The sequence below is a fragment of the Gopherus flavomarginatus genome, chromosome 3, assembly GCF_025201925.1.
Source record: "Gopherus flavomarginatus isolate rGopFla2 chromosome 3, rGopFla2.mat.asm, whole genome shotgun sequence".
Lineage (NCBI taxonomy): Eukaryota > Metazoa > Chordata > Testudines > Testudinidae > Gopherus > Gopherus flavomarginatus.
The window spans coordinates 1,354,794-1,379,028 of NC_066619.1; the positions used below are offsets into that span (position 1 = coordinate 1,354,794).

The window sequence follows — 24,235 nt, forward strand, 5'->3', positions numbered from 1 at the left end:
AGCCCCCGGAGCCCTGCCTGCCAGCCAGAGTCTGGGAGAGACATGTCCCCTGTGCAGGGCCCAGCAGCGCTCGGTCGGGTCTGTCCGTTGAAGGGTGAAGCACCTGAGCCCAGAGCAATTCACCCGCCAGGCTGTGGTGAGCCCATGTTCCAGCTCGTGTCTCTCTCTGGCCCTCCTCTGTCAGTTCCCTGGTGATGGTCCCACGGTCACCTCCCGTCCCCCACTCCTTTGTTCTGAGCTGGGGTCTGAGCTCTGCTTCCCCACGGAGAGAGAGGAAATCGTCCTCCTCTGGGTCCTTGGGAGCCTGGTGACAGATCCTCCATTGCTAGGGGGCCTACAGCTCAGTCAGCCTGGCGACACTCCTCCCCTCCATGTCTCTTAGCCTGCCCTGAGAGCAAATGCAATCCTTCCCCCCACAGGGTAGCCATGCAAGTGTAGGGGGAAACTGAGGCACACACAGGCATCCTAAAAAAAAAATCACCAAGAAAGCCCACTTCATCCCAATGCCTGACATTGCATCCTAGCAGCATCCTAGCAGCAAACGCAGCCACCCCCACCCCCACCAGCCAGGCAGAGCCCTCCCCAGGGAAACGGAGTCATTAACATACTGGAACAACTCCACAAGGGCTGGGGTGGTGTCTCCATCCCTGACAGTTGTGAAATCCAGATTGGCTGGTGTGACGATACTGCCCATGGGAGCCAGCTGAGGTCACTCAATTAGGGTGAACTGCAAACAGAACAGGGCAGACAAACCCCAAACGCTGGTGGTTATTCCAATACTTAGATTTACCAGCCAGCACAGAACAGCTTCTACAGTACCTCTCTGGTTACTCAGAAGTCCAAACCATGCAGTTCCCTTAAAGTGCCCAGCCTCAGGCCTCCATCCAGACACACACGTCAGATACGATGATGATTCCTGAAAATCTTATCTCATCATATAAAAGAAAAGATTCTTTCAATCCCAAAGGATCAGCCACACACCCAGGTCAAATGATAACTTAGATCTTACCCAAAATGCATGCTTAGAGCCAATTCTTATTAACTAAGCTAAAATTTATTAAAAAAAAAAAGAGAGAGAGTGTTGGTTAAAAGATCAATATACAGCTAAGAGTGCCAGTTCAGGACAAATTGCTCAGAGCAGTGCAGTTACAGCCCAAGGCTGGGGTTTCTGTGCACACCAAGGCAAACCAAAACAGCCAGACAAAGAGGACTTTGGTCTCACCTCATTGGCTAACCGCAAGTCACACAAGCGATTTCCTTAGACCAGGGGTAGGCAACCTATGGCACGGGTGCGGAAGGCGGCACACGAGCTGATTTTCAGTGGCACTCACACTGCCCGAGTCCTGGCCACCGGTCCGGGGGGCTCTGCAATTTAATTTAATTTTAAATGAAGCTTCTTAAACATTTAAAAAACCTTATTTACTTTACATACAACAATAGTTTAGTATCAGAGGGGTAGCCGTGTTAGTCTGGATCTGTAAAAGCAGCAAAGAATCCTGTGGCACCTTAGAGACTAACAGATGTATTGGAGCATGAGCTTTCGTGGGTAAATACCCACTTCGTCAGATGCATTCGTATTCACCCATGAAAGCTCATGCTCCAAAACATTGGTTAGTCTATAAGATGCCACAGGACTCTTTGCTGCTTTAACAATAGTTTAGTTCTATATTATAGACTTATAGAAGGAGACCTTCTAAAAACGTTCAAATGTATTACTGACACGCGAAACCTTAAATTAGAGTGAATAAATGAAGACTCGGCACAGCACTTCTGAAAGGTTGCGGACCCCTGCCTTAGATACTCCAGTCTCCCAGTATCACCACCAGTCCCAGTCGTCCTGGGGATGAATGGTTATGAAAACCAACACCCCAATAAAAGAAAACGGTTCTCTCGATCCCAAAGAACCAAGACCCAGACCTAGACCCAGGTCAATATACACATCAGATCTTACCCACAAATCACACTGTGGCCAGTCCTTTAGCATCTAAAATCTAAAGGTTTATTCATAAAGGGAAAAAGAGAGAGATGAGAGCTAGAATTGGTTAAATGGAATCAATTCCATACAGTGATGGCAAAGTTCTTAGTTCAGGCTTGTAGCAGTGATGGAGTAAACTGCAGGTTTAAATCAAGTCTCTGGAGAACATCCCCTGCTGGGATGGGTCATTCAGTCCTTTGTGCAGAGCTTCAGTCTGTAGCAAAGTCCCTCCAGAGGTAGGAAGCAGGATTGAAGACAAGACGGAGATGAGGCATTAGCCTTATATAGGCTCTTCCAGGTGTAAGAACCTCTTTGTTCTCGTGGAAAATTACAGCAACGTGGAGCCTGGATTCACATGGGCAAGTCCCTGCACACCCTGCTGAGTTACAAGGCGTATCCGCCTTCTCTCCATGGGTCAATTGTGTAGCTGATGGTCCTTAATGGGCCATCAAGCAGGCTAGGCAGAGCTAACACCAACTTGTCTGGGATGTCACCCAGAAGCACAGCACAAGTTTGAAATACAGACAGTATAGAGCTAATATTCGTAACTTCAACTACACACATATGTGATACACACATATAGACAGAATAATTATAACCCAAAAACCATAACCTTGTCTTAAAAACCTTATTTGAACCCCTTTATACAAGATTTGGTGCCACTACAGGACTTTGGTTGCAACCATGGTCTATACGGACTGAATTCATGTCAGTAATGTCACAACCTTCATAACGTCACAGCTGGTTTCTGAGAGATATGCCCAGGGGTTAGCACGGGGGTGGGTGGGTTCCTGGCCTGGGCGATGCTGGGGGAGACTGGTCACAGCGGCACTTTCTGGCCTGAGACTCTCTGGGAAGAGAGACTCACCCGGGGGCAGGGATGGGGCCAGGGTGTCAGAAGGGCACGTGCTGAGGCTGGCAGGGAGGGCAGCCCGGGGAGCCCGGTGATGGCACTGCTCTTGTCCCCTGCAGACTGCTCCAGGCCCGGCCTGTCCCGAGCGCCTGTCCTGCTCCCCGCTGCTGCCATGAACATGCCCCAGTCCTTTGGAGCCTTGGTCAGCCTGTCACTGGGGGAGATCCTGCCCTCCGTGGCACCGAACAGCACCCAGCCACCACCAGCTGTGCCACCCCCTGGCGAGCGCTGCTGGCCCATCCGGCCCACACTGCGCAACGAGCTGGACACCTTTTCTGTCCACTTCTACATCTTCTTCGGGCCCAACGTCTCGGTGCCACCCGACCGGCCCGCAGTCTTCGGCATCAGCCTGCTGCCAGTGCTGGACAGCGGGGGGGTGCTCAACCTGGAGCTCAAACTCAATGTGGTGAGTGACCCCCTCCCATGGCGAGGGCAGGGCAGCATGACTCAGGGGCTGGGGCACTGGCAGGGCTGCGGGGTGCCCGGGGCTGGGATGGGGGGGGCTGTGGCTCAAGGTTTAGGGGCAGCAGCAGAGCTGTGGGGTTGTGGGGAGCCCAGGACTGGGATGGGGGAGCTGTGGCTCAGGGATGGGGGGCACTGGCAGAGCTGTGGGGTTATGGGGTGCCCGGGGCTGGGATGAGGGGGGCTGTGGCTTAGGGATGGGGGGCACTGGCAGAGCTGTGGGGGGCCCAGGCTGGAATGTCAGGAACTCACTGCTGGGCTCTGTCCCTTTCAGTCATCCCTGCGGGGGGAGAACGTGACGGTCTTTGGGTGTCTGACCCACGGGGTCCCGCTGATGGCAGGAGACAACGCGTCTGTCACCTGTGAGACAGGTGAGGCTGCCTGCGCCCACCTCCATGCTCCCCAGTAGGTGGCGCCAGAGGGGTGGGCCTGGGGCTGTCGGGGCGCCCAGCGGGGGGCGCTGCAGGTGAGGGGCTGGAGCAGGAGGGGGTCACTGGCTTAGACCAGGCCAGCTAACTCCGAACAGCCTGTGTGGAGGCAGAGCCGTCTGCAGCCAGCGGCTGTGGTTCAGTGAAAGGTGTTCCCAGCCGGCCCCAGTGACACCCCGACTGCTGCGTGGGGGGAGAGCTCGGAGCGGCTCTGGGTGTAGCTGGGCCCCATCACTACAGCGTGGGCTGCCCCACACCCCACAGGCGGGGAGGGGCCTGGGATGGGAAACGCGGCATAACGGGGAGTGGGGGACTCTCCCCCCCCACACCATTGCCCACAAGCCCCAGCGCGCCTCCCTTTGCATGGCCCCTGTGGGGCTGCCAGGACAGAGCAGGGAGGTCCTGCACCCCAGCCCCTGCTCACTGCCGCTTGCCTCCCTGCAGGGTCCCTGGCTGGATTCCTGCTGTCTGCCAACAGCACGGCCAGCCTGGCCCGCGTACGGATCCCCTACCCCCAGACTGGCAGCTGGTACCTGAGCCTGCGCTCGCTCTGCGCCACGGAGCACGGGTAAGGGAGCCCCACGCCAGGGGCCGCGCCGGGGCTGGGCTGGCACTGGGGGGCGCCTGGGGCATGGAGAGGGGCTCGGGTGGAGCTCAGGGGTGTGAGCTGCAGCTGAGGGTGGAGTGGGACCCGCTGCCCCTCGGCTCACAGCGGGGGATGGCCCATGGGCAGGGGGCATTTGGCGGGGCGGCCCTGGCAAGAGGGTGGGGGCTGGGGGACTCTCTGGGCCTTATTGTACTTGGCTACTTGAACTGGCCCGTGGAGCCGAGTGGCAGCTCAGAGCTGGCTGTGCCTGCCTCCAGTGGGGCCGCCCCGTGGGGAGCCCTGCCCCTCTCCCTCCTCCAGGGCGGGCCTGGGATCCGGGCACGTGCTGAGCCGGCAGGGCCGTTGGGGGCTGGGAGCCGGGAGTGTGCTGCCTGGTTGCCCAACCCCACAGCGCTGCTTACTCCGAGCAGTGGGGAAAACAGCTGGGTCTGCCAGTGACTGCCCGGCCACCCTGAGGGGCACAGCCCAGCCTGGCTTCTGCAGCATCCCGGGGCCTGTGCCAGGCTGGCTTCCCAGGGTCCCCCCTGACAGCCCCCCCCCCCTTGGCCCAGTTGTCCCCCTGGGCACCTGCTCTTCCTTGGAGCCCCCACCAGCTAGAGCGATGGGTCCACACAGCCATCACTGCAGAGCAACTCCACAGCCAGCCTGTGCGCGCCAGTCTCACCCCACTGGCTAACCACACGTCACACAAGCAGTTCCCTTAGACACTCCAGTCTCCCAGTGTTGCCACCAGTCCCACTCATCCTGGGGATGAATGGTTAATGAAACCAAAACGCCAATAAAAGAAAACGGTTCTCCTGATCCCAAAGGACCAAGCCCCAGACTCAGGTCAATATACAAATCAGATCTTACCCACAAATCACGCTGTTGCCAATCCTTTAGAATCTAAAATCTAAAGGTTTATTCATAAAAGGAATAAGATAGAGATGAGAGCTAGAATTGGTTAAATGGAATGAATTACATACGGTAATGGCAAAGTTCTTAGTTCAGGCTTGTAGCAGTGATGGAGTAAACTGCAGGTTCAAATCAAGTCTCTGGAGAACATCCCCAGCTGGGAGGGTCATTCAGTCCTTTGTTCAGAACTTCAGTTTGTAGCAAAGTCCCTCCAGAGGTCAGAAGCAGGATTGAAGACAAGATGGATGAGATGCAGCTGCCTTTTATAGCCTCTTGCCATGTGGCCTCCACTTCCTTTATCCCAATCGCAAACTACCCAGCACGTGGCCTGGAAAAACCTGAGTTCTGTCCATAGGCCTGTCCCTGCCCTGCTGAGTCACAAGGTGTATCTGCTTCTCTCAATGGGTCAGTTGCATTAGCTGATGGTCCTTAATGGGCCATCAAGCAGGCCAGGCAGTGCTGATGCTAAATTGTCTGGGGTGTCATCTAGAAGCACAGCACAAGTGTGAAACACAGACAGGATAGAGCCAATACTTATAACTTTAAATACAAAAATGATACATGCACCCAGACAGCACAATCATAACCAGCAACCCAGAACCTTGTCTGAGACACCTCACTTGACCTCCATTGTACAAGATTTGGTGCCACTATATGACCTGGGTTGGAACAATGATCTATACACTCACAAGCGACAGAGTCCTGTGGCACCTTATAGACTAACAGACGTTTTGGAGCATGAGCTTTCACGGGTGAATACCCACTTCGTCAGATGCATGTAATGGAAAGTTTCAGAGGCAGGTATAAATATGCAGGCAAGCATCAGTATAGAGATAACGAGGTCAGTTCAATCAGGGAGGATGAGGCCCTGGTCTAGCAGTTGAGGTGTGAACACCATGGGAGGAGAAACTGCTTTTGTAGTCGGCTAGCCATTCACAGTTGAAACGACAGTCTGGGCCTATACATTGAATGCTTCCACTGACATGCACAGGCAGAAATTGTGGAAAAACAACATCGCTTGCCTCATAACCTAAGTCGTGCAGAACGCAATGCCATCCACAGCCTCAGAAACCACCCAGACATTATCATCAAAGAGGCTGATGAAGGAGGTGCTGTTGTCATCATGAACGGGTCTAACTACCAAAAGGAGGCCGCCAGACAACTCACCAATACCAAATTCTACAGGCCACTTCCCTCAGATCCCACTGAGGAATACACTACGAAACTGCAATGTCTACTCAGGACACTCCCTTCACTAATATTGGAACAAATCAACATACCCTTAAAGCCCTGACCAGGGTTATTCTATCTACTACCCAAGATCCACAAACCCGGAAATCCTGGACGCCCCATCATCTCGGGCATTGGCACTCTCATGAAGGACTATCTTGATATCAATTTTCAGAGGGGTAGCTGTGTTAGTCTGGATCTGTAAAAGCAGCAAAGAGTCCTGTGGCACTGTCATGGTATAATTCCCCACTCTGAACCTTAGCATCCAAAAGATGGGGTACCAGCATGAATTCTTCTAAGCTCAATTACCAGCTTAGTACTTGTAGCGCTGCCACCAACCAGGAATTCCAGTGCCTGCTACACTCTGGTCCCCCCAAAAACCTTGCCCGGGGAACCCCAAGACCGAGTCCCTCTGGATCTTACCACAAGGAAAGTAAACCCTTTCCCTCACCATTGCCTCTCCCAGGCTTCCCCTCCCTGGGTTACCCTGGAAGATCACTGTGATTCAAACTCCTTGAATCTTAAACAGAGAGGAAAATGCACCTTCCCCCTCCTTCTCTCTCCCCCTCCCAGACTCTCCCTGAGAGAGACAGTAATCCTAACCCAGAGAGAAAATTAACCTCTCTCTCCCCCTTCCCTCCTTTCTCCCCACCAATTCCCTGGTGGATCCAGACCCAGTCCCCTGGGGTCTCACCAGAATAAAAAAAAATCAGGTTCTTAAACAAGAAACTTTTAATTAAAGAGAGAAAAAACAGTAACAATTATCTTTGTAAATTGAAGATGGAATATGTTACAGGGTCTTTCAGCTATAGACACTGGGAATACCCTCCCAGCCTGAGTATACAAATACAAATTAAAATCCTTCCAGCCAAATACACATTTGCAAATAAAGAAAACAACCATAAGCCTAACTCGCCTTATCTACCTAGTACTCACTATTCTGGACCTATAGGAACCTGTATCAGAGAGATTGGAGAGAAACCTGGTTGCACGTCTGGTCCCTCTCAGAACCCAGAGAGAACAAAAACCAAACACTAACAGCACACACACAAACTTCCCTCCCTCAAGATTTGAAAGTGTCCTGTCCCCTGATTGCTCCTCTCGTCAGGTGACAGCCAGGCTTACAGAACTTGTTAACCCTTTACAGGCAAAAGAGATATAAAGTACTTCTGTTCTATTAACTCCTACTATCTGTTTATGACAGGCACCTTATAGACTAACAGACGTATTGGAGCATGAGCTTTCGTGGGTGAATACCCACTTCATCAGATGCATGACAAAGTGGGTATTCACCCACGAAAGCTCATGCTCCAATACATCTGTTAGTCTATAAGGTGCCACAGGACTCTTTGCTGCTATCCTGATATGTGGACTCTCTACTCAGACCCTACGCCACCAGCACTCCCAGCCTTCTCCATGACACCACTGATTTCCTGAGAAAACTACAATGCATTGGTGATCTTCCAGAAAATATCATTCTAGCCACCAGGTATGTGGAAGCTCTCTACACAAACATAGATTCATAGATTCATAGATTCTAGGACTGGAAGGGACCTCGAGAGATCATCGAGTTCAGTCCCCTGCCCTCATGGCAGGACCAAATACTGTCTAGACCATCCCTGATAGACACTTATCTAACCTACTCTTAAATATTCCACAACCTCCCTAAGCAATTTATTCCAGTGTTTAACCACTCTGACAGTTAGGAACTTTTTCCTAATGTCCAACCTAAATCTCCCTTGCTGCAGTTTAAGCCCATTGCTTCTTGTTCTATCATTGGAGGCTAAGGTGAACAAGTTTTCTCCCTCCTCCTGATGACACCCTTTTAGATACCTGAAAACTGCTATCACGTCCCCTCTCTGTCTTCTCTTTTCCAAACTAAAGAAACCCAATTTCTTCAGCCTTCCTTCATAGGTCATGTTCTCAAGACCTTTAATCATTCTTGTTGCTCTTCTCTGGACCCTCTCCAATTTCTCCACATCTTTCTTGAAATGCGGTGCCCACAACTGGACACAATACTCCAGCTGAGGCCTGACCAGTGCAGAGTAGAGCAGAAGAATGACTTCTCGTGTCTTGTTTACAACACACCTGTTAATGCATCCCAGAATCACGTTTGCTTTTTTTGCAACAGCATCACACTGTTGACTCATATTAAGCTTGTGGTCCACTATGACCCCTAGTCCCCAGACCTCTTTCTGCCATACTCCTTCCTAGACAGTCTCCTCCCATTCTGTATGTGTGAAACTGATTGTTCCTTCCTAAGTGGAGCACTTTGCATTTGTCTTTGTTAAACTTCATCCGGTTTACCTCAGACCATTTCTCCAATCTGTCTAGGTCATTTTGAATTTTGACCCTGTCCTCCAAAGAATTTGCAATCCCTCCCAGTTTGGTATCATCTGCAAACTTAATAAGCGTACTTTCTTTGCCAACATCTAAGTCGTTGAAGAAGATATTGAACAGAGCCGGTCCCAAAACACACCCCTGTGGACACCCCTTTTCCAGCAGGATTGGGAACCATTAATAACTACTCTCTGAGTACGGTTATCCAGCCAGTTATGCACCCACCTTAGCCCCATCTAAGTTGTATTTGCCTTGTTTATTGATAAGAATATCATCCGAGACCATATCAAATGCCTTACTAAAGTCTAGGTATACCACATCCACCGCTTCTCCCTTATCCACAAGACTCGTTATCCTATTAAAGAAAGCTATCAGATTGGTTTGACAAGATTTCTTCTTTACAAATCCATGCTGGCTATTCCCTATCACCTTACCACCTTCCAAGTGTTTGCAGATGATTTCCTTAATTATTGGGTCCATTATCTTCCCTGGCACAGAAGTTAAACTAACTGGTCTGTAGTTTCCTGGGTTGTTTTTATTTCCCTTTTTATAGATAGGCACTATGTTTGCCCTTTTCTAGTCTTCTGGAATCTCTCTCGTCTCCCATGATTTTCCAAAGATAAGAGCTAGAGGCTCAGATACCTCCTCTATTAGCTCCTTGAGTATTCTAGGATGCATTTCATCAGGCCCTGGTGACTTGCAGGCATCTAACTTAGTTCTAAGTGATTTTTTACTTGCTCTTTTTTTATTTTATCTTCTAAACCTACCCTCTTCCCGTAAGCATTCACTATATTGGACATTCCTTCAGACTTCTTAGAGAAGACTGGAACAAAGACGTCATTAAGCATCTCTGCCATTTCCAAGTTTCCTGTTACTGTTTCCCCCTCCTCACTGAGCAGTGGGCCTACCCTGTCCTTGGTCTTCCTCTTGCTTCTAATGTATTGATAAAAAGTCTTCTTGTTTCCCTTTATTCCCATAGCTAGTTTGAGCTCATTTTGTGCCTTTGCCTTTCTAATCTTGCCCCTGCATTCCTGTGTTGTTTGCCTATATTCATCCTTTGTAATCTGTCCCAGTTTCCATTTTTTATATGACTCCCTTTAATTTTTTAGATCATGCACGATCTCGTGGTTAAGCCAAGCTGGTCTTTTGCCACATTTTCTATCTTTCCTACCCAGCGGAATAGCTTGCTTTTGGGCCCTTAATAGCGTCCCTTTGAAAAACTGCCAACTCTCCTCAGTTGTTTTTCCCCTCAGTCTTGATTCCCATGAGACCTTACCTATCAGCTCTCTGAGCTTACCGAAATCCACCTTCCTGAAATCCATTGTCTCTATTTTGCTATACTCCCTTCTACCCTTCCTTAGAATTGCAAACTCTATGATTTCATGATCACTTTCACCCAAGCTTCCTTCTACTTTCAAATTCTCAGCGAATTCCTCCCTATTTGTTAAAATCAACATCCCACACACAGATGGAATACAAGCTGTCAGGAACAGTATCCCTGATGATGCCACAGCACAACTTGTTGCTGAGCTCTGTGACTTTATCCTCACGCACAATTATTTCAAATTTGGTGACAATATATATCTCCAAATCAGTGGCACCACTTTGGGCACCCGCATGGCCCCACAATATGCCAACATTTTTATGGCCAACCTGGAACAACGCTTCCTCAGCTCTTCCACTCACGCCCCTTCTCTCCCTACGCTACATTGATGACATCTTCATCATCTGGACCCATGAAAAGGAGACTCTGGAAGAATTCCACCACAATTTCAACAACTTCCACCCCACCATCAACCTCAGTCTGGACCAATCTACACTGGAGGTCCACTTCCTAGACACCACAGTATAAATAAGTGACGGTCACGTTAACACCACCCTATACCGAAAACCCACCGACCACTATACCTCCAGCTTCCATCCTGGACACACCACACAATCCATTGTCTACAGCCAGGCACTGAGTGTGACGGTGCTGCCTGTGGGAGCCAGCTGAGATCACTCAATCAGGGTAAACTGCAAACAAAATGGGGCAGACAAACCCCAAACGCTGGTGGTTATTCCAATAGTTAGATTTACCAACCAGCAGAAAACAGCTTCTATAGTACCTCACTGGTCACTTAGAAGTCCAAACCATGCAGTTCCCTTAAAGTGCCCTGCCGCAGGCCTCCGTCCAGACACACCTGTTATATATGATGATGATTCCTGAAAATCTTATCTCACCATATAAAAGAAAAGGTTCTTCCAATCCCAAAGGATCAGCCACACACCCAGGTCCAATTATAACTTAGATCTTACCCCAAAATACACGCTACAGCCAATTCTTATTAACTAAGCTAAAATTTATTAAAAAAGAAAAGCGAGAGAGTGTTGGTTAAAAGATCAATATACAGACAGACTTGAATTCAATTCTTGAGGTTCAGATGCACAGTAGAGATGAGCTTGTAGTTGCCCAAAGTCCTTTCAGAAATAGTCCATAGGTTATAGTCCAATGTCCATATTCAGGGTGGCTCCAGTCAGTGACTGGGGATCTCAATCCTTGTAGCTTAAGGTTTCCCCCTCTTGAAACCCAAAGCAGATCTGAGATGAAGCAGGATCATGTCCCAGAGTTCTTATACATTTCCAGCAGCCTTTGGGCCTGAGAAAACAATAGGCTCAACTCTCCTTCCAACCATCCTGGCAATTAGCACAGGGTAATTTATCCATTATACAGTTCAGACACAGGTTACCACAACCTTCAAAGAGACACACAGACAATAATACTATTGCACTCAAGTATCTTCCTAAATGTTAATATTCCTTTTTTGATCTTTGAATTAAAGCTATAGCAATAGACAACTTGTTTGCTTACATCACAAGACCTGAGCAAACATCTACTCTTTTACCTTTAACAATGCAGACTTGCATTTCAGCACTCTGTTCATTTATATATCTTCCTAACCAGTTTCTACAGTTCACTCATGGGTCAGGTCAGTCTGAGTTAATTAACTCTTTCTGGCCCTGTCACCTTCCAATGAAATATTATATTACACTCATAACGTCACACCCCCAACGCAAAATTGATGCAGGAAGGGATGACACAAACATCACTGACTGCATCCCAAAACCTCCCCATCCTGGGTTCTGTCTCATTACAGCTTATACTGGGTTAGAAGCCATGTCAATGTATAACAGAAGTGGTTTACCAAACTTATGTTTAATAACATGATTGAATCTCTTTACAAACTCAAGGTAAAACTTAGTTAGAACAATAGTGGATTGGATCTGCTTTTGCAAAATGATTCCTTTATGTTTCATGTAATCTTGCCAAGAGCTAAAGAAACTAGCTATTTTATCTATACAAGCTCTGGCAAATGTTTGGAACCCAATTAACATCAAATCAACATAGATATTAATGTTGTTCACAGTACAAGAATTTTAGCATTTAGCCATGGAAGCAATATGATAGTGTGCCTCAGTTTCCCTTTTTATACAACACATCAAGTCTGGAATGTTTTTTCCTTGTGAAAAGTTCTAACACTGTTTACAGGCATTAACAGTGCAACATTAGCATTACAAGGCCTTTAAACATAAGATGTGTTCTTATGTATCACTTTGAACATGTTCAAGGGATTTTCCAAAAGATTAGGCACATTGTACATTTTTACAGTTCTTGGAAATAGCAACACAGTTACAAAAATCACCATTAGCAATAATAACAAATTCACTGCAAGTGTCCATCTACAATCATGTTTGTCATGCCCACCTTTGGCTCAATACCATTGGAGTTTTGGCATTTTAGAGTTACCCTGTGGCTTCCCTTTGCAAAATTCAGTTTTCTCTTTCCTCCTTGTCCTGCAGGCTCAAACCCTGATTTCTCTTGCTTAACAGAATTCACTGGCTGATGAGGTGGGCTCTCTGTGCTAACAGCTATTAGCAAGTCTTTCTTCTCCCTGCCAGCCAAATAATTTGCATCAACACAGACACTAACTTTTAGATTTTCAGCTGCTACCAATTCCAAGGCTGGACTCTGTCTTACCACACAAATCCAAATAGCCTGAGGGTGAGAGTTTGCTTGCTTTCCCCTGCATCCTCAAGCATTCGAACATAAAACTGTTTTGCTCTGAAACACCAGTAACCAAATCTGTCCTCAGACCCTGAAGCACAGACTGCTCACTCCAGAATCAGCATGGAGACAGTCCTGTTTCAACACCATTGTCCTCCCAACAAGCTGGCCACACACAGCCACGTGGTTATAGGGCTGCTCAACTTTCTTAGCAGCTTCTACTCCATCTGAGACCTTCTCAAAGCTCCCCACACTGGATCTTTCAAAAGGAAAGTCAGTGGATCCATTCACCACAGAAAATTTCTGGCTGTTAGGAACTGAAACTTCTTTGATTAAATCACTTTCACACCCTTCAGTTGTACCAAACTGCTGCACAGATTATCAGGAGGATTTCTTTCCTTAGCAGTTACACTCATAATGTCACACTGAGGTACAACCGCATCTGCTCCAACCCCTCAGACAGAGACCAACACCTACAAAATCTTCACCAAGCATTCTCAAAACTACGATACCTGCACGAGGCGATGCTCTGGAACTGCTCCCCACCAAGCTAGTGAGGACTTTGAGGAGCCTCCTCTCCCTTGGAGCAGACTTGTTCAGGGCAAGAAGCTCACACGTCTTCACCTCCTGGGTCTCTCCTTGGAGCATTCAGCATCCTCTGCCCCTCCGTGCGCTTCCCACAGCGAGCCCGCCCCAGTGGGGTCCTGGGGAAGCCACAGGGTCCTGCACCCCCACTTCGCAGTCAGACGTGACTCTCAGCCAGCCAGTAAAACAGAGGTTTATTCGATGACAGGAACAGGGTCTAAAACAGAGCTTGTAGATACAGCGAACCGGGGGGCAGTGAGCCAGACCCCCACGTCTGCACTTCACTCCTCGTCCCCAGCCAGCTCCAGACTAACAGCCCCCCCCAGCCCCTCCTCTCTGCTCAGCCCCTTTCCTGGGCCAGGAGGTCACCTGATCTCTTTGTCTCCAACACCTTCAGCTGGCACCTTTGCAGAGGAGGGACCCAGGCCATCAGTTGCTAGGAGACAGTGTCAGGCACTTATGTGCACTGGCCCTTTGCTCTGCAGCAATCACACACCCTTATTCCACCACCTAGATACTTAAGAACTGCATAGGGGACACTGAGGCACCAACACAGTATTCAGAGAAAACATTAAGAACATTCCCAGTTCGTTACACGAGGAAATAAGGAAACAGATCAGCAGAGCCAGACATGTACCAAGAAGCCTCCTACTTCAAGACAAACCCAAGAAAGAAACCAACAGGACTCCACTGGCCATCACATGCAGTCCCCAGCTAAAACCTCTCCAACGCATCATCAGGGATCTACAACCCATCCTGGACAATGATCCCACACTTTCACAGGCCTTGGGTGGCAGGCCAGTCCTCGCCCACTGGCAACCTGCCAACCTGAAGCATATTCTCACCAGTAACTGCACACCGCACCATAGGAACTCCAGCTCAGGAACCAATCCATGCAACAAACCTTGATGCCAACTCTGCCCACATATCTACACCAGCGACACCATCACACGACCTAACCAGATCAGCCACACCATCACCGGTTCATTCACCTGCACATCCACCAATGTAATATACGCCATCATATGCCAGCAATGCCCCTCTGCTATGTACATCGGCCAAACTGGACAGTTGCTACGGAAAAGGATAAACGGACACAAATCAGATATTAGGAATGGCAATATACAGAAACCTGTAGGAAAACACTTCACCCTCCCTGGCCACACTATAGCAGACCTTAAGGTGGCCCATCCTGCAGCAAAAAAACTTCAGGAGCAGACTTCAAAGAGAAACTGCTGAGCTTCAGTTCATCGCAAATTTGACACCATCAGCTCAGGATTAAACAAAGACTGTGAATGGCTTGCCAACTACAAAACCAGTTTCTCTTACCTAGGTGTTCACACCTCAACTGCTAGAACAGGGCCTCATCCTCCCTGATTGAACTAACCTCATTATCTCTAGCTTGCCTGCATATATATACCTGCCCCTGGAAATTTCCACTACATGCATCTGACGAAGTGGGTATTCACCGACAAAAGCTCATGCTCCAAAATGTCTGTTAGTCTATAAGGTGCCACAGGACTCTGTCGTGTTTTACAGCTCCAGGCTAACACGAGCACCCCTCTGATCCGGTACAGTCACAGTTCATATTAATACCGTCACACAGGGCTGGAGATATCCTTTCCTCCCAGGAAAGACAAGGCCTCTGAGTGTAGGTCTCTGTCCCCGTGCGTCTGTCTGAGGTCAGTGCCAGAGCCAGGCAGCGTCAGCGTGGGTTTGGGGCCCTGCTGGCTGGTGGTGGGTGACTCATTGACTTGGCATCTCTGGCAGGTGCTGCGCGGTGGTGTGGTGCCCGTGGCCTGGCCCTGGCACCCGACGTGTGGCAGGCTTAGGGGGCTGGGCATGGGGAGGCCAGGGGCGTGGCAGCGTCTGTCGCATGAGTCTCGTGTCCCCTGTACCACTCCTGTCTCCTCCCCCACGCTGACGCCAGGCTGTGTGTGGCAGGTTCGAGCCCTGCGCTAACGTGACAGCGGAGGTGTATTTACGGACCTACCTCTCCCCCTGCATCGACGACTGCGGCCCCTACGGCCAGTGCAAGCTGCTTCGCACCAACAACTACCTGTACGCGGCCTGCGAGTGCAAAGCAGGTGAGCGCAGTGGGGGCAGGTGAGGGGGGCAGGGCAGGTGAGGGAGGTGGGGGTGAGGGCACTGGGGTCAGGTGAGGAGGGCCAGGTGAGGGAAGTGAGGACAGGGCAGCTGAGGGAGGTGGGGGTGGTTGAGGGAAGGCAGTGGGGGCAGGTGAGGGGATGAGGGAGGTGAGGACAGGGCAGGTGAGGGAGGTGAGGGTGGATGAGGGAAGGCAGTGGGGACAGGTGAGGGGATGAGGGAGGTGAGGACAGGGCAGGTGAGGGTGGATGAGGGAAGGCAGTGGGGGCAGGTGAGGGCGGGGCAGGTGAGGGGATGGGGTGGTGAGGGAGGTGGGGGTGGATGAGGGATGGCAGTGGGGACAGGTGAAGGCGGGGCAGGTGAGGGGGAGGGGCAGGTGAGGGGATGGGGCAGCTGAGGGAGGTGGGGTGGATGAGGGAAGGCAGTGGGGACAGGTGAGGGGATGAGGGAGGTAAGGACAGGGCAGGTGAGGGAGGTGGGGGTGAGGGCACTGGGGTCAGGTGAGGGGGCAGGGCAGGTGAGGGAGGTGAGGACAGGGAAGGTGAGGGTGGATGAGGGAAGGCAGTGGGGGCAGGTGAGGGCGAGGCAGGTGAGGGGATGGGGCAGTGAGGGAGGTGGGGGTGGATGAGGGAAGGCAGTGGGGGCAGGTGAGGGGATGAGGGAGGTGAGGACAGGGCAGGTGAGGGTGGATGAGGGAAGGCAGTGGGGGCAGGTGAGGGCGGGGCAGGTGAGGGAATGGGGTGGTGAGGGAGGTGGGGGTGGATGAGGGAAGGCAGTGGGGACAGGTGAGGGCGGGGCAGGTGAGGGAATGGGGTGGTGAGGGAGGTGGGGGTGGGTGGGGGTGGGTGAGGGCGGGGCAGGTGAGGGGATAGGGAGGTGAGGGTGGATGAGGGAAGGCAGTGGGGACAGGTGAGGGCGGGGTAGGTGAGGGGGAGGGGCAGGTGAGGGAATGGGGCAGGTGAGGACAGTGGGGTCAGGTGAGGGGGCAGGGCAGGTGAGGGGATGGGGCAGCTGCGGAAGGTGGGGTGGATGAGGGAAGGCAGTGGGGGCAGATGAGGGCAGGGCAGGTGAGGGGATGGGGCAGCTGAGGGAGGTGGGGGTGGATGAGGGAAGGCAGTGGGGGCAGGTGAGGGCAGGGCAGGTGAGGGGATGGGGCAGGTGAGGGAGGTGGGGGTGGATGAGGGAAGGCAGTGGGGGCAGGTGAGGGGATGGGGCAGGTGAGGGAGGTGGGGGTGGATGAGAGAAGGCAGTGGGGGCAGGTGAGGGCAGGGCAGGTGAGGGGATGGGGCAGCTGAGGGAGGTGGGGGTGGATGAGGGAAGGCAGTGGGGGCAGGTGAGGGCAGGGCAGGTGAGGGGATGGGGCAGCTGAGGGAGGTGGGGGTGGATGAGGGAAGGCAGTGGGGGCAGGTGAGGGCGAGGCAGGTGAGGGGATGGGGCAGTGAGGGAGGTGGGGGTGGATGAGGGAAGGCAGTGGGGGCAGGTGAGGGCAGGGCAGGTGAGGGAATGGGGCAGCTGAGGGAGGTGGGGGTGGATGAGGGAAGGCAGTGGGGGCAGGTGAGGGCAGGGCAGGTGAGGGGATGGGGAAGGTGAGGGAGGTCGGGGTGGATGAGGGAAGGCAGTGGGGACAGGTGAGGGGATGAGGGAGGTGAGGACAGGGCAGGTGAGGGAGGTGGGGGTGAGGGCACTGGGGTCAGGTGAGGGGGGCAGGGCAGGTGAGGGAGGTGAGGACAGGGAAGGTGAGGGTGGATGAGGGAAGGCAGTGGGGGCAGGTGAGGGCGGGGCAGGTGAGGGGATGGGGCAGTGAGGGAGGTGGGGGTGGATGAGGGAAGGCAGTGGGGACAAGTGAGGGCAGGGCAGGTGAGGGGGAGGGGCAGGTGAGGGGATGGGGCAGGTGAGGGAGGTGGGGGTGGATGAGGGAAGGCAGTGGGGGCAGGTGAGGGGATGGGGCAGGTGAGGGAGGTGGGGGTGGATGAGGGAAGGCAGTGGGGGCAGGTGAGGGGATGGGGCGGTGAGGGAGGTGGGGGTGGGCGGGGCAGGTGAGGGGATGGGGCGGTGAGGGAGGTGGGGGTGGATGGGGGAAGGCAGTGGGGGCAGGTGAGGGCGGGGCAGGTGAGGGGATGGGGCAGGTGAGGGAGGTGGGGGTGGATGAGGGAAGGCAGTGGGGGCAGGTGAGGGGATGGGGCAGGTGAGGGAGGTGGGGGTGGATGAGGGAAGGCAGTGTGGGCAGGTGAGGGCGGGGCAGGTGAGGGAGGTGGGGGTGGATGAGGGAAGGCAGTGGGGGCAGGTGAGGGGATGGGGCAGGTGAGGGAGGTGGGGGTGGATGAGGGAAGGCAGTGGGGGCAGGTGAGGGGATGGGGCAGGTGAGGGAGGTGGGGGTGGATGAGGGAAGGCAGTGGGGGCAGGTGAGGGGATGGGGCAGGTGAGGGAGGTGGGGGTGGATGAGGGAAGGCAGTGGGGGCAGGTGAGGGGATGGGGCGGTGAGGGAGGTGGGGGTGGATGAGGGAAGGCAGTGGGGGCAGGTGAGGGTGGGGCAGGTGAGGGGATGGGGCAGGTGAGGGAGGTGGGGGTGGATGAGGGAAGGCAGTGGGGGCAGGTGAGGGCGGGGCAGGTGAGGGAGGTGAGGGTGGATGAGGGAAGGCAGTGGGGGCAGGTGAGGGGATGGGGCAGGTGAGGGAGGTGGGGGTGGATGAGGGAAGGCAGTGGGGGCAGGTGAGGGGATGGGGCGGTGAGGGAGGTGGGGGTGGATGAGGGAAGGCAGTGGGGGCAGGTGAGGGGATGGGGCGGTGAGGGAGGTGGGGGTGGATGAGGGAAGGCAGTGGGGGCAGGTGAGGGGATGGGGCGGTGAGGGAGGTGGGGGTGGATGAGGGAAGGCAGTGGGGGCAGGTGAGGGGATGGGGCGGTGAGGGAGGTGGGGGTGGATGAGGGAAGGCAGTGGGGGCAGGTGAGGGGATGAGGGAGGTGAGGACAGGGCAGGTGAGGGAGGTGGGGGTGGGCGGGGCAGGTGAGGGAGGTGGGGGTGGATGGGGGCAGCCTCCCAGGGCAGCTCCACAGAGTCTAGGATCAGCCCCCGGCAGCACGTCACCCCCGTACCCAGTCACACTACTACTGGCAAAGCCCCCTGGGCCCATCGTCTGGGAGCCAGGACCGGACCCCCCCTTTCCCCCCCCGGCTGAGCCGTGTGGCTGGAGTGTCCATCACCCCCAGCCCTGGTACCTCCGTGTGGCCTCAGGACCCCCAGCCTGGCAGCCCCCCTCCCTCAGCCGCAGCGCCGCCGAGGCAGGCCTGGGTCCCCACTGCCTGCGGCACGGCCCCCCCCGCCCCGGCTGACGGGACCTCGCCGCAGGCTGGAACGGCTGGGGCTGCACGGACAGCGCCGAGGCCTTTTCCTACGGCTTCCAGCTCCTGGCCACGCTGCTGCTCTGCCTCAGCAACCTCATGTTCCTGCCGCCCGTGGCCATCGCCCTGCGCAGCCGCTACCTGCTCGAGGCCTCGGTCTACGTCTTCACCATGTTCTTCTCCACCGTGAGTCGGGGCCGCGGCGCCTCCTGCGCTGGGAGAGCCGGGCGTGGGCGGGGGACGGGCCTTACCCAGAGCCGGGCGTGGGCGGGGGACGGGCCTTACCCAGAGCCGGGCGTGGGCGGGGGACGGGCCTTACCCAGAGCCAGGCGTGGGCGGGGGACGGGCCTTACCCAGAGCCGGGCATGGGACAGGAGACGGGCTTCGCCCAGAGCCGGGCGTGGGCGGGGGACGGGCCTTACCCAGAGCCGGGCGTGGGCGGGGGACGGGCCTTACCCAGAGCCGGGCGTGGGCGGGGGACGGGCCTTACCCAGAGCCGGGCGTGGGCGGGGGACGGGCCGTACCCAGAGCCAGGCATGGGCGGGGGACGGGCTTCACCCAGAGCCGGGCGTGGGCGGGAGACGGGCCTTACCCAGAGCCGGGCGTGGGACGGGGGACGGGCTTCGCCCAGAGCTGGGCATGGGCGGGCGACGGGCTTCACCCAAATCCGGGCAAGAGACGGGCTTCACCCAGAGCCGGGCGTGGGACGGGGGATGGGCTTCACCCAGAGCCGGGCGTGGGCGGGAGACGGGCCTTACCCAGAGCCGGGCGTGGGACGGGGGACGGGCCTTACCCAGAGCCAGGCATGGGCGGGGGACGGGCTTCACCCAGAGCCGGGCATGGGACAGGGGATAGGCCTTACCCAGAGCCAGACATGGGCGGGTGACGGGCTTCGCCCAGAGCTGGGCATGGGCGGGCGACGGGCTTCACCCAAATCCGGGCAAGAGATGGGCTTCACCCAGAGCCGGGCATGGGACGGGGGATAGGCCTTACCCAGAGCCAGACATGGGCGGGCGACGGGCTTCACCCAGAGCCGGGTGTGGGCGTGGGACGGGCTTCACCCAGAGGCGGGCGGGGGACAGGCAGTGAGGGGCTGGGCAGGAGGAGCCGGTGGGGGAGGCAGTTGTGGGCTGAGAAGGGGCAGGGGGAGGTGATGGGCGGCTTCTCGCTGGGAGGGCTGGGCAGGGGGAGGCAATGGGGGGCTGCCTGCTGGGGGGCTGGGTAGGGACAGGGGAAAGCGGTGGGGAGCTGCCCGCCGGGGGGCTGAGCAGGGGCAGGGGGAGGCGGTGGGGGGCTGCCCGCCGGTGGGCTGAGCAGGGGCAGAGGGAGGCGCTGGGGAGCTGCCCGCCAGGGGGCTGGATAGGGGCAGGGGGAGGAGGTGGGGGGCTGCCCGCCGGGGGGCTGAACAGGGGCAGGGGCAGGGGCAGGCAGTGGGGGGCTGAGCCGTGGTCTCTCCCCAGTTCTATCACGCCTGCGACCAGCCGGGCATCGCCGTGTTCTGCATCATGGAGTACGATGTGCTGCAATTCTGCGACTTCCTCGGGTCCCTCATGTCCGTCTGGGTCACCGTCATCGCCATGGCGCGGCTCCAGCCCCTCGCCAAGCAGGTGAGAGGGGGCGGCTGTGATGATGTGGTTCTGGCGGGACCCAACTGAGAGTGCCAGTTCAGGACCAATCGCTTAAACAGGGCAGTCACAGCCCTAGGCTGGGGTTTTTCCACCTCTAAGGCACCAAACCAGCCAGACAAAAAGGACTTCGGTTTCACCCCACTGGCTAACCACAAGTCACACAAGCAATTTCCTTAGACACTCCAGTCTCCCAGTGTCACCACCAGTGCCACCCGTCCTGGGATGAATGGTTATGAAAACCAACACCCCAGTAAAAGAAAAAGGTTCTCTCGATCCCAAAGGACCAAGCCCCAGACCCAGGTCAATATACACATCAGATCTTACCCACAAATCACGCTGGTGCCAATCCTTTAGAATCTAAAATCTAAAGGTTTATTCATAAAGGGAAAAAGATAGAGATGAGAGCTAGAATTGGTTAAATGGAATCAATTCCATACAGTGATGGCAAAGTTCTTAGTTCAGGCTTGTAGCGGTGATGGAGTAAACTGCAGGTTCAAATCAAGTCTCTGGAGAACATCCCCCGCTGGGATGGGTCATTCAGTCCTTTGTTCAGAGCTTCTGTTTGTAGCAAAGTCCCTCCAGAGGTAAGAAGTAGGATTGAAGACAAGATGGAGATGAGGCCTCTGCCTTACATAGGCTTTTCCAAGTGTAAGAACACTCCTTTGTTCCTGCTGTGGAAAGTTACAGCAAAATGGAGTTTGCAGTTACATGGGCCAGTTCCTGCACACTCTGCTGAGTCACAGGGCGTAACTGCCTTCTCTCGATGGGACAATTGTGTAGGTGATGGTCCTTAATGGGCCATCAAGCAGGCTAAACAGAGCTGACACCAACTTGTCTGGGATCTGTCCCAGTAACACAACACAAGTTTGCAATACAGACAGCATACAGCCAATATTCATAACTTCAACTACCAAAATGCTACAGACATACAGACAGCATAATCATAACCAGTAACCCGTAACCTGGTCTTAGACACCTTATATGACCCCCTTTACATAAGATCTGGTGCCACTACAGGACCTTGGTTGCAACCCATGTTCTATATAGTCCCAGTTTATATCAATAACATCACAGCGGCTCTGCCCCCGGGACCCCTGGCCCCCCTCCCAGGACCCCTGTCCCCTGGGACTCCTGTGTGTCCCTCCGGGACTCCTGACCCCCCGAGACCTCTGCCTCCCCGGACCCTTGCTCTCCCCCAGGACCCTGTCATCCCCCCCCCGGGACTCCTGCCTCCATGAGACCTCTGCCTCCCTGGACTCTTTCTCTCCCCCGGACCCTGTCCCCTGGGGGACTCCTGCCCTCCTGAACACCCTCATGCCACCCGCCACAGGCTGGCGTGTCGCTCCCGGGGAGGAGCCGGCACCTCCTGCAGCCCTCAGGAGACGCAGTAGCCAGGGACTGGCCCCTGGGAGCCAGCGTCAGACGGGGCTTAGCTCAGCTGGGGGGTGGGTGAACCCCGGACACAGGCCAGGTGGTGGGAGCTGGGCCCCCGATCCCTGCTCTCCTCAGCCCCCCATTTCCCCTCGTCCCTCTGTGCCCAGCCGCAGCCCTAGGACCCAGGTGCTGGCACACTGGCCAGTGCGCTGCAGCTCAGGCTCTGCCCCGTGGGCGCCGGCAGGCCTGGCAGAGCTGGTTCTGCCGTTCCTGCCCAGCCAGCCTGGGGCTGTGTCCCCCAGACCCCTCGCCCTCAGTCCCACCCTGCCCCCGCCCCAGGGGGCTCGTATGTTGCTTGCCCCCACGCTCACCCTGCCTGCTCTCCGCGCCAGGTGCTGTACCTGCTGGGCGCCATGCTGCTCTCCATGGCCCTGCAGCTGGACCGCCACGGGCTCTGGAACCTCCTCGGACCCAGCCTCTTCGCTGTGGGGATCATGGCCGTCGCCTGGGTGAGGCCCATGGGGTGGAGTTGGGGGGGCACCTGGGAGCTACAGGGGCTGCTGCCCCCCCCACTGTGTTCCCTGCCCCCTTCGGCTTCCCCTTCTGTGAGCTTCTCCTGCAGCTCCACTCTTCCAGATGCACCCACTCAGCACCTTTCCTAGGGTGTCTCCCCCCCCAAGCCCTCGGGTCCTGCCCTGCAGCTTCCCCCCCCTTCCATCCTATGCCCCTCCCCTCATACCCCTGACCCCCCATCCCCTCGGGTCCCTGCCCTGCAGCATCCCCCCCACTTCCAACCCCCCCATCCATCCTGTGCCCCTCTCCCCACACTGCTCCACCATCTGCTCGGGTCCTGCCCGGCAGCTTCCCCCCCCCCTTCCATCCTGTGCCCCTCCCCTCAGGTCCCTGCCCTGCAGCATCCCCCCACTTCCAACCCCCCTTCCATCCTGTGCCCCTCCCCTCATGCCCCTGAACCCCCCATCCCCTCGGGTCCCTGCCCTGCAGCATCTCCCTGCTTCCAACCCCCCCATCCATCCTGTGCCCCTCTCCCCACACTCCTCCCCCATCCCCTCTCTCCCTGCCCTGCAGCATCCTCCCCCACTTCCAACCCTCCTATCTATCCTGTGCCCTTCCCCCCACACTCCTCCTCCATTCCCTGGGGTCCCTGCCCGGCAGCATCCCCCCGCTTCCAACCCCCGCATCCATCCTGTGCCCCTCCCCCCATGCCCCTAACACCCCCCATCCCCTCTGGTCCCTGCCCTGCAGCATCCCCCACCCCCCATGCCCCTAACTCCCCCCATCCCCTCTGGTCCCTGCCCTGAAGCATCCCCCCCACTTCCCAACCCCCAATCTATCCTCTGCCCCTCCCCCCGCACTCCTCCCCCAGGCCCTCGACTCCCTGCCCTGCAGCATCCCCCCACTTCCAACCCCCCATCCATCCTGTGCCCCTCTCCCCATGCCCTGGGGTCCCTGCCCGGCGGCGTCTCACCCCGTCTCTTGCCCCGCAGACGGCGCGCAGCATCCACCGGCGTCACTGCTACCCGCCCACGTGGCAGCGCTGGGCCTTCTGCCTGTGCCCGGGCGCGCTGATCGCGGCGGGGGCCCTGCTGCTCTACGCCTGCGTGGAGACGGAGGAGAACTACTTTTACATCCACAGCATCTGGCACATGCTGATCGCGGGCAGCGTGGGCTTCCTGCTGCCGCCGCGCCCCAAGCCCTCCGGGCGCCTGGGCCCCCTGCCCCGCCACAAGGGCTGCGGCTACCAGCTCTGCGTCAACGAGCAGGAGGAGCTGGGGCTGGTGGGCCCCGCCACGGCCTCCATCAGCAGCGTCTGTGCCAGCTGACAGCGCCACGCCCGCCTGGCCTCCGCGGGCACCACGCTGGGGGCGACAGACAGAGCCCAGCCCCCCGACGGACCCACACCGAGGGGCATCCCCCACCCCAGCCTCCCGCTGGGCCTGAGCCCCATGGCACCCCCGGGTGGTCTCTGCCTGCTGCTGCCCCACGGACTGGCTCAGCCCTCTGCTCACGGTGACTGGGCTGCAAATCCCCTGCTTGGGGCACTTATGGGGCTGCCACGGGGCAACACGCCAAGCCCAGCACAGCCTGGCTCCCTGCCCGTGCCAGGTCACCTGCCTCCCAGGCCGGGGGCTCTGCTGTGTAACGGCAATTACAGCCCCATGGAACTTGGGCCCCTGGTGTCGGTGTAGCTCTATTCCGCCGGGCAGGGCAGCCAAGGATGCTGGGAGCTGCCCGCTGCTTTGGGGGCGCTGCCAGGGCCTGAGGTGGGAGAGGCTGGAAAACTGGATCCAGAC

General features: G+C 55.8%; 1 protein-coding gene across 1 annotated transcript in view; it reads left to right on the forward strand.

Moving 5' to 3' along the window:
• The window catches only part of TMEM8B (transmembrane protein 8B), a 40,388-nt gene extending 16,277 nt beyond the window's left edge, over positions 1-24,111 (forward strand). Inside the window, exons 6-13 of the mRNA XM_050943573.1 lie at positions 2,948-3,294; positions 3,625-3,721; positions 4,223-4,346; positions 15,424-15,566; positions 18,929-19,107; positions 20,382-20,528; positions 22,316-22,432; positions 23,429-24,111. Coding sequence (XP_050799530.1) covers positions 2,948-3,294; positions 3,625-3,721; positions 4,223-4,346; positions 15,424-15,566; positions 18,929-19,107; positions 20,382-20,528; positions 22,316-22,432; positions 23,429-23,764 — 1,490 coding nt within the window. The 3' untranslated portion in view covers positions 23,765-24,111. The remainder of the gene's footprint in view (positions 1-2,947; positions 3,295-3,624; positions 3,722-4,222; positions 4,347-15,423; positions 15,567-18,928; positions 19,108-20,381; positions 20,529-22,315; positions 22,433-23,428) is intronic.
• The last annotated feature ends 124 nt before the right edge of the window (positions 24,112-24,235 follow it).